The 17,915-nt window shown below is 42.0% G+C and overlaps 1 protein-coding gene across 5 annotated transcripts in view; it reads right to left on the bottom strand.

Annotated features, from left to right (window-relative positions):
- Positions 1-17,915, bottom strand: part of LRRK1 (leucine rich repeat kinase 1) — a 106,366-nt gene that overhangs the window by 83,876 nt on the left and 4,575 nt on the right. For 2 of the 5 annotated variants that reach the window (XM_044980719.1, XM_044980722.1), the window contains one exon: positions 14,820-15,034. In XM_044980719.1, the coding sequence (XP_044836654.1) occupies positions 14,820-14,886 (67 nt within the window). In that variant the 5' untranslated portion in view covers positions 14,887-15,034. Of the gene's footprint in view, positions 1-14,819; positions 15,038-17,915 lie in introns of all 5 variants that reach the window. The other 3 variants (XM_044980720.1, XM_044980721.1, XM_044980718.1) reach the window with 2 other exon arrangements.

Below are 17,915 nucleotides of genomic sequence, written 5' to 3' on the forward strand. Positions count from 1 at the left end.
CTGACTGTATTGCACAATCTAGCACCTGGTTAAAGAATTCAACTTGGAATTGTTGTTTGGGGTCTCTTATGGGATTATCCCGTGCCTCAGAATCAAAATATCTTCTTCTTTGGTGACTCTTGTATTCTTGAATGGGTGGGAAAATAGCTTCAGTGTGAAGTTCCTCTGCCAACTTCTGTGTACTCTTCAGAACGTTTTGAAATCCCTCATCTGACCGATAAGACTGTAGGTTTGACTTTGCTTTGTCCAGTTGTTCCATTGCTCCAGATATATCAAGGTCAACACCTTGGAGTCTCTTGCAAACAACATTTATTTCAAACAATATGTCATGCCACAACACTAAGCCACACAGAAATTTGAAGTTATGTATGTTTCTGGTGATTCTATTTCCCTGTGCCACCGTTCTCACACAAACAGTTCCTGTCATAGCATTATCCTCCATACTGGCAACTATGACATCATCTATCTTCCCAATTTGGTGTTTGATAGGCTTTATCGCCTCCACTCGACTTTCCCATCATGTGGTACTCAGTGGTTTCAGTGTCAGAGAGGATGTTCCCAGATGTTGCTTTAAAATTTGCTGTTGATGCAGAAAAAAATACATAGATGCTTTGAATTACATTAAAAAATTCAGCAGCCTCACTAGAGGCTGATGCTGCATCACTGACCACCAACTTCAATGAATGAGAACTGCCTGGGATGAAAAAAGCTTGAGAGTTTAACTCTCAGATCCGTGTCTGCACTCCTTTGTTCTTTTCTCTCATGTTGGCACCATTATCGTAGCCCTGACCTCTCATGTCAGCTATCGCAATTCCTGTATCTTCCAGCTTTTTAAGAAGCACATTTGTCATACCAGGTCCTGTAGTATCATCAATGTCAATAAATTCTAGAAAATGCTCTCTGACAGTCACCATTGCAGGGACATTTTCACTAGGTTCTGTTGTTGTTACAAAATGCACCATTAAAGTCATTTGTTCCATATGGCTGATGTCAGGTGTGCAGTCTAGAATAACAGAGTAATATCTTGCTGACTTCAGATCTGCCACAATCTTCTGTTTGACTTTTGTTGCCAGTAACTGTATGATCTCATTTTGAATTGTTTTTCCAAGGTAGTGGTGTGTGTACATTTTTTGGGTGGTGACTCTTCTTAGATGGTCCTGGAGTACTGCATCAAACTCAGCCATCCGCTCCACAATTTTAAGGAAGTTTCCATTGTTTGGCACATACAGCTGATCTGAAGTGCCATGCAGTGCCAGGTTTTGGGTAGCAAGCATTCTCACAAAGGCAATGAGCCTTTTCAGAACATTTTGGCAGTAAAGAGACTCTGATGCAATCTTCTCTTGATGCTGATCATCTATGGTGGCCTTTCACCTTAGTCTCATCTCAAGCTCTTTCCACCAATGGAATGCTCTCTGGTGATTTGTTACCTTCTCATGGCATGCCAGATTTCTAGCCAGATTTTTCCAGTCCTTTGTTCTTGTAGAACCCAGTGTTGCTGGAACATTAGACTGGAAGAGTTTGCAACAAAAACAGTATGCAGCATTCTGGGTTTTTGAGTACATAAGCCATGGCCTCTCCACTTTGCCACCATTGAGGATTTCATGCCAGTAATGTGTTGGATGGAAACTTCTATTTTCATTGTCTTTGGGGAACATGAAGTTTTTTTATGTTCCCTTGCTGTGGCCCATGCAGTACAAGGAAGTCCCTCAGGCTACTGCTCAAGTGGGTCCACAGTCCTGGATCATCTAGACTTGAGGAACTAAACTCAGCAGCAGCTGTTTCTTGCGCCTCCACCGCACTCTTCTCTGATCTACACTTTTCTTCAGGAATGTGCATGGTTACATCCATTTGAGATGGAGATATGGATGCTGCAGTAGCTGCCAGGTCACTTGCACTCTGACTAACTGGAAGATCAGGCGTCTCCTCACCGCTCACATCCTCACTGGGTCCGGAAGGCTCACCGTGAACATTTGTGTCTATGTATCTCAGGAGAGCTCCTTCCTGCTTAGATAGAAAAGCTTCCTTTGCTTTCTTTCCTTTTTCTTAATGCTGCCCCAGAGGGTGTTTTCTTCTTTCATTCATGACGGCTGTTCTGTGCCAGCTATACTGGCTCTCAACATTCAATTGAAGGGGACGAATAAGCAGGCTGGTAGCAGGGCCTGAGTGAGGGAAGATATCAGCGTCTTAAGGGCCTAACTGGCTCCTACTACTTCAGTTGACTGCTTGTTCGCCTCAAGTGGATTCAGGGAAGCAGCAGGAAACAGGAAGCTCCCTGAGAAGCTGGTGTTAATCAGTCCAGGCTCCTGGGGGTGCTCCTCCTCCTCTCTCTCCCTGCAGCTCCTGCTGCTTTCTGTTATTCCTACTCTCCTTTTCTCCTGCCTGCTTGTTATGTCTCTTGTACCCTCCTTCTTCCAGCACAGCACTCCACCATCTCTGTGCAGCTAGAGCAGAGAGAATACATATGCACCAGCAGCAGACACAATTTTCTACACTCTGGGTCCTAGTGGGGCCCTCCCACAGTCTGGCACCTGAGGCGGCTGCCTCAGTTCGCCTCATGGTAAGCCCAGCCCTGGCCCCTTCTCCCAAGGCCCTGCACTCATACCACCCCTTTTCCCCGAGCCCCTGGCCTTGCACCACCCCTTCCCCTGAGACCCTGCTCCTGCGTGGCCTCTTTCCCCCATGACCCCGCTCCCCGCTTGCTCCTCAATGAGAATTTTTCCATGGACTTCAATGGAAACTGGATCAGATCCTCAGAGAGGTAGGTATGGAGTGAACAACATGGAAGGAAGTTTATCTTAGCAACGGTGCTTTGAATGGACTGGAAAGTGTGGAAAGAGTGACAAACATCCACAAGCAATATCCAAGATAAGCAGCATTGGTCCTGAGTCAATCTGTGCAGTCATGTGCTGCCAAAATTTCAGCAAGCAGTTCCCACAAAAAATGTCTCCCTTAGTCTGTGATAAAGCTTAGGTACCAGAGATGCTTGTGCTTGCAAAAAGGAAGGACTGGGAAGCACAATTATTTGTTTTCATAGTAAACATAAGTTCTTTCTCATTAGCAGGGAGGTGTTTCCACTGAGCAAACTATGTGTATTTTGCTGGAAATACATATACTTTGTTCTTGAAAAATATATTGGGTAAAACCCTGGCCCGTGTAAAGTCAATGTGAGTTTTGTCACTGACTTTGATGGGGTCAGGATTTCACCCATGGAGTATAACGATAGTGTAAGGCAGTGATCAACTGGTATAATCTGAAGGGGGAGTGGGTTGAATGAGCTGAGAGCCTTAAGAGACCTTTACAAGCCAATGCAACTCAGAGCAACCTAGAGGCTGATCTAAATTGCACCAGAGGCCAAAACAGGAAAGCCACTTTATATCCACCCTCCCACCACTGTGTGCTAAACACAAATACAGTGCACTGACGATCTGGCCCAATGAGTGCAAAGGGGGTGCAAACGGCTACCATCAATGTAAAGACACAGGAGACTTCAGATGTGATAGCATTTTATTCCCACTTTGCCCAGGTGAGAAAGAGTACTCAAGATGCAAGGCAATGGAAAATCACGCCCACAGCAGTGAGCTGAATATGGAGCTATATTTGAGATATGTAAAGGGATCCCGTCCATTAGTGTTTAAAAAAATTCTCTTTGATGCAAAAATAAAAGCTTTCGAACATCTTTGATGTGAGAGAGAGACAGATTCTGGAGGAGTTCTTATCTGAAGTGATTATCAGTATTCCCTTTGAATCTGACTCCCTAGACAGATTTTTAATGTAAGGTAGATAATCACATTGAAGTGTGTATCAGTTCTAAATCTTGCAAACCCAGCTTTGTGGCTTTTCAATTAAGCAATAATCTGTAGTCAAACACTCCTTCCCCAAGAAGGGGGAGGAAAATCAGTAACTCCAAAACAAGAAATCCGGGTGAATCATTTAAAACAATTTTAAAGAATCTCAATTGTAAAGTTTTGTCCAGTCAGTGATGCCAGTTTTTCTAAACGATAATACGATCATTAAAGCATGATGTGGTGTAAGTTCCACAGGAACCACAAACATACCAAGAATATTTGAGCTAAATTTATCCAGACTTCTCGTTTCTCTAAGTTTGAATCTCTGCCATGCTTCATTATTTTACCAGAACTTGCAACTGTATGCAGCAAGGGATTATGGACAGTTTGGAGCTGAACTTTTCCCAATGAGTTCTGCGATTATGCCCTGTAACACTGCAAGCCATTCATTGACTATAAGAAGTCTAAAATACAAAAAAGAAGGCAGGGAAAATGAAGGGAAGGGTGGATTTTAACATTCCCTAAGTATAATTTCAGTACAAGACTTCATGAGGTACTCTGTTAACACAGCCTCCTCAAACACTGCTATGAGGGAGGAAGTGCTATTATCCCCATTTTACAGGTGGGAAAGTGAGGCACAGAGACACTAAGTGACTTATCCAAGGTCACATGGGAAGTTTGTGGTAGAAGAGAAAACTGAACCCAGATATCCAAAGTTCCTGACTAACCACTGCCAAAGCTCTTTCGCTTGTACCAACTAAGCACCTTAGAAACCCAGCCTTTCAAACTCCCCAGAGAACAGAATTTTCCCATTATGTATGTAGGTGGCTATGTTACTGCTAATGGGAACACACAGGCAAAGAGGAAATTTCCACCTTTATGAGAGTGCTGGATGAAAAGTACGAATAATATGAGCCTGCCCCAGCCTATAGCAAATTTATGAAAATGCATCATATTGAAAGAATTTCTGTGGTACTGCCAAGTGGAAGGAAGCCTCTCCTTATTTTTCATTTTGCAAGAGGAACCAATCCCTAGACAGCAGCAGTAGGTCAGCATTACTAATGAAACCACAAAGAACAGTGAGAAAGGGTGGGAAATAGCTAATGGACACAATCTACCCTCTTACACACATGTATATGATTCCCATGGATTTAAATGAGAGTTCTGGTCATGTAACCCAGGGATTAGTTGATATGTTCATGGCATATACTCAGAAATTTAGATAAAAACAAATATTCTTGCTGGAAGGTTGCAACATAACCCTACTTTATTTTGTAGAAACACAATGATAACACACAAGGACGCCAAAACAGAGAGAAAGAAAACAGACTGCTCTCTAAGGCAGTAAGGCACAGCTCGCCTCACCTTGCTTCCAGGAAACACCTCTCCACACACACACACACACACACACACACACACACACACACACACTTAAAGTGATAGCTTGTGATTCCAACACAGTCCTTGATAAACCACATTAATAAGCAATTGACATAAAGAGCTCAGTCTTATGAAACCTACATCTTACAGCTGATACAGATTAAGGGTGAGGAAAAGTGGTTCTGGAATAGAGCAGACTCCAACAGCATTTGAGCATAAAAATGCGGCCCAGTGACTTAAAGTGGAGGTCAGCATACCTGGGAGTCTTGAACGCAGGGCAGAGTACACAACCCTGAATTCTAACCCTGGCTCTTGCAACCGACACATGCTACAGCTTTGGGCACATCATGCTACTTCTCCATCTCAGTCTCCCCATCTGCAAAATGGGGACAATAATTCTTGCCTCGCTCGTGGGGCTGAATTAGTTAACACTTACACTGCTCTTTGAAGGTGGGTGGCATTTCTAAGTATTACTCTGGGGAGGTTTGGGTTTGCAAAGGTTGCCAAATCAGCTACATAGTGACCAAAAAAAAAAAATCAGCATTGCTATTGTTATGATGGAAAAGCTATTTTTAACCAATCAGACTTTAACAAAGGGTGAACTTTGCGTTGTTAGAGCCATTTTATTTTTATATCACATAGTCATTAAAAGTTTGCCTGGATACAGTAAAAATAAACTTTATGGGTACAGTTTGGGTTTATGGGTTTAGCTGTTTTTATTAACTGCACTAAGGTCACACTCCTGCAAACAGCAGAATGCTTATGGCAGCACTCAGAGAAAGACACCTGTACCAACACAGAACCATGCTGATTGCAGGGTCTGCCTGTGAGGGTCTCTTTACAGGGCCTAAATGCACTTCCCTAGTTTTCAGATCAGCCAACCTCCTTTGAGTTGGAATAAAGTACAGATTCAAACCATATCAAAATATAAATACAAAGTCAAACTATTATAGCAAATTTAGAACTGGATGGAACAAAAATCCCGCCCCATTCTGCACTGCAAACATTTCCTCTGGACTGGCTGTATTCTAAAGAGCAAAACACTGGTAGCATCTTTAGTGAAGTTGGCCTTAAAAGAAAAATAGCTGACTAAATGGCTCTGACCATCACTGAGGGTTTGACCGAACGCCTGTTGAAGTTAATGTAAAGGCTCTCAAAAATTCAGTGAGCTTTGGAACAGGCCTGTATAGTCTTTTTGACATTATGATTATGAAAAATAACTATTCAACACATTTCCTTTTGCAAGTGAAAATTTATATGCACTATTGCCAAAATGATAGGCATGATCGTGATTGTAAGTGTTGGATGTGCACACATGCCATGCAATTAGTATTTTCATAATGTAACTAAAGACAGTGATTTTGTTTTTCACCAGATTAAACCCTCACCCCCCAACTATTTTATCATCACATACCCACTAGAGCAGATAAGATGCATTTATATAAAAGTTATGTTTGCAAAAGATTTTCCAATTGCCTCCCTTATATTGTTACTATTACTTCGGTCAGGCTGCTTGAACTCCTAGGTATTGGTTGTATATTATATTAAAAACTAAGGATTTAAATAGAAAGTCTTCTTTCTTCTTGCCCAAATAAGGATCACACTTTCCTCAAGCAGTAAAACAACTGTATTTAGGGTTGTACCCTCTGCCCAGTCGACTGCTCCCAGAAATGTAGGGCTAGAAGGAACCTTGAGAGGTCATCTAATCTAGTGGTTCTCAACCAGGTGTACGTTTATCCCGGGGGGTGGGGGGGAAGGGGGGTGTTCGCAGAGATCTTCCAGAAGGTACATCAACTCATCTAGTATCAGAGGGGTAGCCGTGTTAGTCTGGTTCTGTAAAAGCAGCAAAGAATCCTGTGGCACCTTATAGACTAACAGACGTTTTGCAGCATGAGCTTTCGTGGGTGAATACCCACTTCTTCGGATGCAAGACTTGGGTGCCACAGGATTCTTTGCTGCATCAACTCATCTAGATATTTTACAACAGGCTACATAAAAAGCACTAGCAAAGTCCATACAAACTAAAATTTCATACAGACAATGACTTGTTTGTACTGCTCTATATACTATACATTGAAATGTAAGTACAATATTTATATTCCAATTGATTTATTTTATAATTATATGTTAAAAATGAAAAAGTAAGCCATTTTTCAGTAATAGTGTGCTGTGACACTTTTGTATTTTTATGTCTGAATTTTTTAAGCAAATAGCTTTTAAGTGAGCTGAAACTAGGGGTGCACAAGAAAAATCAGCCTCCTGAAAGGGGTACAGTAGCCTGGAAAGGTTGAGAAGCACTGATCTAGTCCATCCTCCCATGAAGGACCATGTATAACTAGACCATTCCTGGCAGGTGGTTGTGTAACCTGTTTTTAAAAATCTCCATTGATGGGGATTCCACAACCTTCCTGGTTAACCTAATCCAGTACTTTACTGTCCTTATAGTTAGAAAGTTTCCCCTAATATCTAACTTAAATCTTTCTTGCTGCAGAATAAGCTGATTACTTCTTGCCCTACCTTCAGTGAACATGGCAAACCACAAATAACTATTCTTTGAGTACAATTTTTGAACCAGTTTAAACCCACTTTATAGTAATTTCATCTAGAAAACATTTCCCTACGTTGCTTACGAGAATGTCATGTGGGACTGTGTGAAAAGCTTCACTAAAAATCAAGATATATCACATCTACTGCTTCCCCCCATCTGCTAGGCCAGTAATGTTTGAATCAGCGTGGACATCTGTACTTCTTTCCACTTCTATGGCCTCTCATTCCTTTTACAGTGTCTTCTTCATGGTGTGGGTTTGGAACAGGTTATATTATCCAGCTTGTGTAGCAGTAGTCTCCTTTTTTAAGATCAGCTGATTATTCTTCTAGTTCATGTGCATGCTGGGGGGATTTGTGCTATGTGTTATCGTTATGTGTTTTATAGTCACTGAGATAAATTTTGAGCCAGCATAATTTAGTCTCAGTTTGGTCCTGAGAGCATCTGGCTTCTGTAAACTGGATCCTTTGTAACACTTAGGTTATGATTTGGAAGGAGACTCTCACCTGGTCTGTTCATCTTACTAAATTTCTATTGTCTTAATCAGCTTGTCTTCAGTAACTGGTCAGGAACACTTCCCTTGCTTGCATGAGCTGTTGTATTATATTCCATGAGTTGTTACTCCATTTGGGCCTTCTTATCAGAGCAACATGTGCAGGTCCAGTTCCCACTAGCTCCTGTGCCTGGCCCCTAGTCAAATCCCCTTCCCCTCATTGCCCCTGGCTTCCTGCCCCTGGGGAGGCTGCTGGCTTCCCCAGTTTTGTGGATGTGTTCCTGATCCTCTGCTGCCGCTCTCTCCTCCTTGCACTGGAGCACAGGGTCAAGAGTTGCACAGCCAATCTACCGCTAATAGTTTTTTGTTTTGTTTTTGCTTTGCTCACTACTGTATACATTTCTGCCCCTGTAAGCATACAGCACCAACTGGCTAATCACAGCTGTATCCTACTCACAAAGGCCAAGATGTTCAAAAGTGACTCGTTATTTTGGATGCCTCCATCATTTTTAGGCACCCATCTCGAGACAACTTGAAGAGGCCTCTTTTTTAAGAATATGCTGAGCCTCTGCCCTCTGAAAATCAGGCCCCTTCAAGGTGTCAGAGAACTGAGGCACCAAAATCACTAGTCACTTTTGAAAATCTTGGTCATGATAATTGTGAATGTGCAATGTGCTGCCTTGGTATTACACAGCGTCTTTATGTGACAGCAAGCATTTTAAACAAGGCTGAATTTCTCTTAGCTTTTGGGCCTCCACCAAATCTTACCACTTCTGTATATGGTCTACATTTCAAGAGGGTTAAAAATAAAACCCGGTTACTGCTGCGTAAGGGCACTTCCTATTTCTGCTTGCAGTTTCCTACTTCTGTTTCTGGAGGGCATGCACGATAAGTCCAGCTCACATAGCTACTTGGTTTTTTTGCTTGTAGGATTATTTTTTATTCACTGTTTGCCCCAAAAGACCTCAGATTCAGAAGCAGGAAGAAAAAAAGTTCAAGATTTGTTTAGTCTCATTTCTATTCCATAAACTTCAAACTAACGCCACACACAGTGCTTCTATAGCGCATGGCCCACCCCAAGTGTGTCCAATTCATCCTCACAACACCAACCTGAGGAGCAAAGGCAGGTTACTGTCATTACCCTGTCTTCTAGATGGGGAAGCTAAGAGAAACTGTGAGCCTTTTGCTGAAGGCTATTCAGTGCATCACGACATGGCTGGGTCTAGAATGACAGTGCCCTGACCCCTAGTCCTGTGCTATAACCATGACACCTTTTTGCTGGCATAACTCCTCCTTGTAAAACGTTACCCTGAGAACATTTATGTGACAAAGTGGGACTGTTCTTAATGTTTTCTCTGAATACTGTGTGGGTGCCTCAGTTTCCCCTATGCATTTCTTAGGTATCTAGGTGGGGGGATCAGGGTGTATAATTGTTGAAGAGCCCAAGAAGGCCCCTGTGATACTGTCTGCACAGAGAATGGCCGGCACTCTGTCTCCTGGCAACTAATGGACTGGGCCCTTCCTCTGCAAAGATGCCAACTGAAGGTGTTGGAGAACAAAGAGATCAAGTGACCTCCTGGCCTGGAAAAGAGACAAAGGCCAGAGAGGAGAGGCTGGAGAGTTTCAGTTTGGAGCTGGCTGGGGACATGGAGTGAGGGCAGATGTGGGTGTCTGGCTCACTGCCCCCCAAAATGGACCTGGCTGAGAGGTCCTGTTCTTGGTACCTACAAGCTCTGTTTTAGACCGTGTTCCTGTCATCAAATAAACCTCTGTTTTACTGGCTGGCTAAGAGTCATGTCTGACTCCTCTGGCTTCCCCAGGACCCCACCTGGACGGACTCGCTGTGGGAAGCGCACGGAGGGGCAGAGGATGCTGAATGCTCCAAAGGTCAGACCCAGAAAGGTAGAAGCCATGTGAGCTTCTTGTCTGCTCACAGAGAGGAGACTTCACCAGAGTCCTGACTGGGTTCGTAGGGAGCAGTTCCAGAGCATTGCCCGGGGACTTCGTGACAACTTAAATCAGTTACTGTTAATGGAACTTCAAAGCCTGTTTCTGCCCTCCCTTCCTCCTCTATCATTCAGCAGTAAAGATTTATAAACAAAAAAATAAAACATTCACAGTAATAAGTGCAAGTCACTGCCCTCAACATTAAAGGAAACACAGTCAACCAGGCAGAATTTTCCAGGAATAAAAACAAAGATCTAATCTGAAGGCATCACATATGTTAACGCCCAGTGTTATGTGGACTTCGGCTATTTTTATTGCTAGGCGGCAGTCACTAGCTGCTGCTGTGGACTTTCGTTTTCTAAACTGATTTAAAGTTGGTGCCACACTAACAGAACTAGTGGTTTAAGTTTGCACAAAAAAGAAACAGCATGGGCAGGAACAGTGTAAACTCTCTCTCTCGCCCCTCCATCCCCCATCAGTGTGCTTCAGCGTGAGAGGACAGCTCAGCCTCCCGCCTCTCACAGGATATTAGTGAGGAGGCCGGTAGTAATGTGGGCACCTACCCACTATGAACGGGGCTGAGTCAAAGGCTCCTTAAGGCACCCAAGTCTCTCTTCCATGTTTGCAAATCTGACCCCCAATGCAAATACCCAGCAGAGATGGAGAAGGGGATAACAGTTCAAATATGGCTTATGCTGCTACTAAGTAAACAAACATAGTTACTATCTAATTGCTTGTGAAATTTCTACAAGAAATTGCTTTGGAGAGTTAACTAGTTCATGAGGAAGCCAATTAAAAAGATCCTGTGCGATCTTACAAGTGCATCAAGGTCAGAGTGGGTCATGACTTGGATGGGAGACCTACAGGAAAGACTTTTCCATCATGCAGGAAGTGGTATTGGTGATGCGCAGGCAGCTCATTATCATCTGAGTCAAGCTGTGTCTACACTTAAAATGCAGCAGCACTGCCGCAGCGCTTCAGTGTAAACACTCACTATAGTGGCAGGCTGGGTTCTCCCATCACACTGGTTAATCCGCCTCCCCAAGAGGTGGTAGCTAGGTTGATGGAAGAATTCTTCTGTCAACCCTATGCTGTTTACACCAGGGGTTAGGTCAGATTAACTATGTCACTCAGGGTTGTGGATATTTCACACCCTTGGGCGATGTAGTTGGGTCAACCTAACTTTTCAGTGTAGACCAGCCCTCAGTACCGAATTAATGGCCCAGCATGGTTGCAGGAGCCTCTGTAATGACAGGGATGCTATCTTTCAGGTGAAATAAAAAGGGTGGATCAATCAAAGATCTTCTTGCATTTTTCAAGAGACATAAGGGCATTAAACCTATGGTCTGCTCTAAATTCCAATTCACGTAATTACACTCTGGCCACCTAAATCTGCAGGGCAAATTTATGTTCTTTTTTCTTTGGCTCCTATCCTATACCGTGATGCAATGTGTCTCTGTGCTGTGGGGCAGCTGCTGAATTCCAGTGGTGGGCAGCAGGATCCTTTTACTGTACAGACTTGTCTCAGTGGAGGTTGTAAGAGTTCAATTAGTTAATTTTTGTAAAGTTGCTATGGAAATAAAAAAGTATTATAATAGTTCTTTCTTTACTTTAATCATTACTGAAACCAAGGAAGACACTCTCTCAATGTTTTTGTAGAGTGGTCCAATGCCCCTTAGAAACCATCACACAGAGTTATCCTGACCACTCTGGGGCTCAAGACCACATTTGTCATTGCACCTAGACAAGCTTCACCAACAGAGGTGTCACTAAGTATTTTTCAAAGGAGAGCCCTGATTAATTCAATAAACAGTGATTACCTTTCTGTAGCTTTCTTGAACCATCCCGTAGAATTTAATAGAGAATTATATCCCTGCTACAAAATTCTATAAAATTAAAAAAAAAACCCATTCCAGAAAGGAACTCATTCTCATTATATAATTTGTAGAGTAACTTCTTTAGAACCCGATTGAATTGCTGCAAAATCCCATTTGGTTTCATCTCTGTTAAGTTCTAAAGAACTTTTCAATAAGGGTGAATATCTTTTGCTTCACAAAAGGCAGGAATATCCCCCATATCCCTACACTCGCCCCATATGGATCACAATGCTTCATTTTAATAAGCATGAGCTTAATCTGTAATAGGAAGGGGAAGTAGAGGAGGGGTGGGGGGGGGGGTGAGTCAATTATTTACACAGCTGAAAAAACAATATATATTACTCTGCACTTCTATAGTGCCTTCCATCTGAGGAACCCATCGTGCTTTACAGACATTAGCTAATTAAGCTTAGCGACATCCCTGTGAAGCAGCAAAGGATATACAGGGACACTTCACATACCACTGAAATGCAGCTACCTCATAGCTGGAGTAGAGCAGAATTTTAGCTGGACACAAAACTAGCATACAAGTTAGGGCAGGAATAACATACCAAGTTGAAACTGCAGGGGGAACTTAGGTAGACAGAATGGGAGAGATTCTCAGCTGGTGTAACTTGTCACAGCTCCATTGAAGTCAACATAGCTAGGACAATATGCTCCAGCTGAGGATCTGCCCCAATGTTCAGCTTTCATGAAAAGTGGCCTAGGCTGGTAAGTGATCAGAACTCAAGTGTTATCTGAGGGAAGGGACTTCCAGCAGCACACGGCCTCCAATACCCTCCTGGATGCAGTAGCTAGTTACTGAGCCACAAACACCATTTCACTATGTGTGAGAAGCCACACATTCATATACTGACCAGACCAGACCTTCTCTGCTTGTGAGAGCTGACTGGATCCCAGCATAAGGAGATATGACTACAAGAAATACCTCTAGGGTCTTCTAGTGTTACTGGAATCCCTGATATTTACAGATGAGATGCTATTGCCTATTATTATTCCCAGTGGTTCCTGCACAATGAAAGCAGCTGACACCATTCGCATGAAAAGCATGAAAACAATATATTCACGTGTGAAGGTTTAATGACTCACTACATTCCAGCATTCAAGTTAGGTAAGTAAATCCAAATGGCAAACAAGGAGCATCTAATCTAAGGAGTGGACTGACTAGCTGACATCATTCATCCTTGGGAGAAACTAAGCAATCCTGGACCAAAATAAGTTTAAACGCCTACAGCATATGCATAGGGAGCAAACTTTCTGAAGTAGTACATGACTGAAAACCTCACCTCAATATCAGATGGCCAATCTTCCCTAACACATACAATTTCTTACACAATTCTATGTATAGTGGTTATACTGGGATGCTTTGTACACTACATGTTACTGGTGACTTACCACATATTTTACACAACAAAGCAATATAATAATTTCCATGAAGAAAGCCAGCTGCTATTAAATAGAAAAACAGTTTATAGCTTTTTTTCCCCTTCCCACCTCATTATTTACGCACAGACAAATTGGTTTATTTACTTTCTCTTTGAAACACTGAGAAAAATCTGCCAAATCAGCATTATAGGATAAAACTGTTGGTAATCCATTAAAGTCTGCTAATCGTTACAGCAGATTAAAATTCTTCTCATGGTTTATAATTTAGTATGCCAACAGAAATGAATTCAGATTTCCAGAGAGTTTAGACATATAATTAACAGATTAAAGCATATACCAGATTTAATCATTATTCCCAAGAGTTCCTGATCACTGTACAAAGATAAAGCTTTAAATATAGAAAAAAAAGCTACCACAAAATAACCATAATACATACAGGGAAGGGAAAGAGTTCCCGGAGCTCTGTGTGACACTGGTGCGAAATGTCTTTGATAAAGGTAAAAAGGCCTCTGAATAAAATATCAGGCATTGCTTCATACTTGCTGATAAAATCCAAAATAAGGTTGCTAAAACATTAGGCTCTTCTGAGCTCTGCTTACTCACTACCCAGTGTCAAAAACACCTTCATCCCACACTTCTAACGCAAAGACTGCCTCCTTATGAATTGTTTATTATGGGGAAAAACACTAATATAATAAGCCAAAGACCAATTCTTGTTACTGAGACATAACTGTTTTTGACTTGGAGAAAATTAACGTTATTGTCCTGTGTCTGACAATTTTGGCAACAAATATTAATATTTGAAGAAGAAATTATCACACCAACAGAAGCTAACCTGAAACATACATCTCCTTTTAAAGAAGGATTTCTACCTATGGATTCAAAATATTATTACAGAAACCCAAACCTTCTAATCCATGCTATGGATTTTTAACATTAAATCATCAGTAATTGCTGAATCAAAGCTTATAGTACAATAGGAGCAGGATCTGTTCAGCCTTAGGAATGATGCTCTGATTTTAAAAGCTTGGTACCCTGAACACATACTGCATCAATAGCTGGCAGCGCATTTGTATTCATGTGCTAAAAATTATGAACCTTGTAACACATTTTTGAATCAATGGTATGTGATAGAAATATTGACTAGTTCCACTTGTAAGGAATGCTGTTCCTTCTTTATTAATAGATACATGTCTTTCATCTTGCAAGTAAAATTAACTGTTACATTTTGTAGATTCTTGAAGATATGGTCTTGGATTTTCAAAGCAATTAAAGGGAATTAGGTGTTTAAATCTCTCTGAATTCCAATGGGAGCTGTGCACCTAAGTCCCTCGGGCACCTTCAAAAATCAAAGCCTAAATATTTACTGCTGCTCCAAATAGGAAAGAAAAAGCTGTTCCATTTACCATTTTGGGGCTCCATGTTGCACTCTCTGCTAACAGCGGATTCCTCAGTTCCCACGCACCAGTACATTCTGGGCTGTAGTTGCGTAGTTTCAATAAGCCAACTTTCTGCAGAATTTAAAATTAAATAGTGTTGTCAAAGTCAAACGACCTCTCTCCAGGTGCAGGATTGGAGAGTCACAGCCAGTTGTCACAGTCATGAAGAAACACCATCTGCCCTGCTTTAAAAAAATAAAATAATAATAATAAAAAAAAGCAAAAACCATAAATCATCCCAGTGCAGGAATTTCATGCCACTGTAAATGCAATTTATTATATAATACTTTAGCTACCCATATTGTGAATCAACAAAATAGCCTGACAATGTCTCCACACTAAAAAAGGGGGCTAGTCTCAATTTCTCTCAGCCAAAACTACTAAAGAGACTACAGTCAGAGCCGGGGTATTTTGGATAAGGATTGCAGATCCCGTTTCAGACTCTCAATGGGCTAGCACTGATTGGTGTATCCCTGCCAGAGGGAATTCTTGAAAATTCCTAAAGAAATTCCACGTCAGAACCATCTTTAGTCACAAAAGACGTCGAAATCTAAGCAGAAACTGTGGATCCCATTAAGAGAGCACTTGAGAAACTCCATATTATCCCCAACAAATACTGATCTGGTTACCAAAAAGGGGGAATCCTCTATGGAAGGAAATAATACAAGGGGAAAAGAAGAGGACAAACTTTGTATCTAGACCAGTAACGCACAAGGATTTCATTGCAAAATAAACAACATTTTGCAGGAACATATCCAAGGAGCCATATTCGATTTCTGTGAGCTACAAAATGTTTGGTTTTTTTAACCAGCCTGCAAAATTAGCAATGACCAAGGCATTGATTGTCTCACTCTCCCAGGGAATTTTGAAGTTCTTACCTGTTTAAAGCTGAGTCTCAGATATTTTCTCTCTTTTTAAAAGTCTGCTGTCTAACATTGCTGTGGCATTTACAGTATGCACACAACTAGCATACTTTGTTCCTTTATTTTCTGCTTTCACTTTCAGTATGTAAATTATTTCATTAATGTAGCCAAGCATCACTGAAAAGATCTGATTTTAATCCATTTCTTTCATGTCTGCTGCATGCCATCAAAGGTATGAAAGGAGGCCCCTAATTCAGCAAAGTACTTAAGCATGTGCTTAACATTGAGTATGTGCTTAAGTGCCATTAAAGTCAATGAGACCTAAGCAGATGCTTCAATGCTTTACTAACTAGTGCTGGTTTGTTGAGTTGGGGTTTAAGAGCAAGGGCAGTAAAAAATACACTCATCCTTCAACTGATCTACATTCAGCTTCCTCACATTCCTCCTTCATTTCACAGGACTTTAAGTCAAGTTGGCAATGCGTTACAAAATCTGTGAATGGCAAGTGATTTCTTTCTATGCAGATGTTTGAGTCTGGTCCTATTTTATGTCCATACAGACAAATGCAATTTCTGGTGATCCCCACTTTGTGGAGCTCGTCTGACAACAAGGACCAAATGCCCATTTCAGCTACTGCTTGCCCTAAGGCTATGTGGATCATTGGCATGTTAGATTTTAAAGGTCATATTGAATGGAATTTTTTGATGCTTTCAAAGCTAGGAAATGCATTTTGGGGTGCTCCTTGGTTGCCAGTAAATTCTGTTACAGCTTGTGGGAGTACCTGCTTGAGCCAATAACAATGTGATTGACCTGCTTTGGAATTAGACAAGGTAAATTCTACTAGCCAGTCGTTACAAGACAGGGGGTGTTTGCTTACCATGCACGTCTGATTTGACAAATTCACCATTTTACAAGTCCGATTGCAGTGATCATTTAATTCTAATGGTCTATACTGCGTCTGACCCAGGATTATACTCCTTGTAAGCCTGTAGACCAGGGGTCGGCAACCTTTCAGAAGTGGTGTGCTGAGTCTTCATTTATTGACTCTGATTTAAGGTTTCACATGCTAGTAATACATTTTAATGTTTTTAGAAGGTCTCTTTCTATAAGTCTATAACAGGGGTTGGCAGTCTCTGACACACGGCTCGCCAGGGTAAGCACCCTGGTGGGCCGGGCCAGTTTGTTTACCTGCCTCGTCCTCAGGTTCGGCCGACTGTGGCTCCCACTGGCTGCGGTTCACCGCTCCAGGCCAATGGGGGCGGCAGAAAGCTGTAACTAGCACATCCCTCAGCCCGCGCCACTTCCTGCCGCCCCACTGGCCTGGAGCGGTGAACCGTGGCCAGTGGGAGCCGCGATCCATTGAACCTGCTGACGCGGCAGGTAAACAAATCAGCCTGGCCCACCGGGGTGCTTACCCTGGCGAGCAGCGTGCCAGAGGTTGCCGACCCCTGGTCTATAATATATACACCGGTAACTAAACTATTGTTGTATGTAAAGTAAATAAGGTTTTTAAAACGTTTAAGAAGCTTCATTCAAAATTAAATCAAAGTGCAGAGCCCCCCGGACTGGTGGCCAGGACCCAGCAGTGTGAGTGCCACTGAAAATCAGCTTGCGTGCTGCCTTCGGCACGCATGCCATAGGTTGCCTACCCCTGCTGTAGACAGAGAACGGGGCCAGATTCACTAGATAGGTTATGTCTCATGTGTCACTGAGGAGCGTGAAAAGAGCAGTAACCCAACTGCAAGTGCCCAGCAGAGTGTTTCTCTGTGGTAGAATTACACTCTCTGCTGATGCATTGCATGGTCTCAATACAAGACAGAGCTAAGGTTGTTTGGATGCTTTACATATGCATTTCCATACCTTAACACCTTTGCATTTCTTTTACGTATAACCTGAATTTCCTGGATTTGTCATGGTTAGTTTGGAGAACATCATTATAATGCTTTCTACCCTAAAGATACTTATACAAACACTCAACTTTTAACTCTATTAACATAGTTATTATACATTCCAGGGCAAAAACTAATTGACTATTAGACAGGATGGTGTTACACAAGATTCTGTAGTTTCTGTGAGATTCCTCTCAGCAGGACTAAGAGCAAGGAGCAATATATTTTAATGCAGATTTAGATTCCATTCAGCATCTGCCCAGCTTCTCTTTCAAGATTCACTAGCAGACAAATGGCTCACTTTTAGAGAC

Source organism: Mauremys mutica, chromosome 11 (genome assembly GCF_020497125.1).
Source record: "Mauremys mutica isolate MM-2020 ecotype Southern chromosome 11, ASM2049712v1, whole genome shotgun sequence".
Classification (NCBI taxonomy): domain Eukaryota; kingdom Metazoa; phylum Chordata; order Testudines; family Geoemydidae; genus Mauremys; species Mauremys mutica.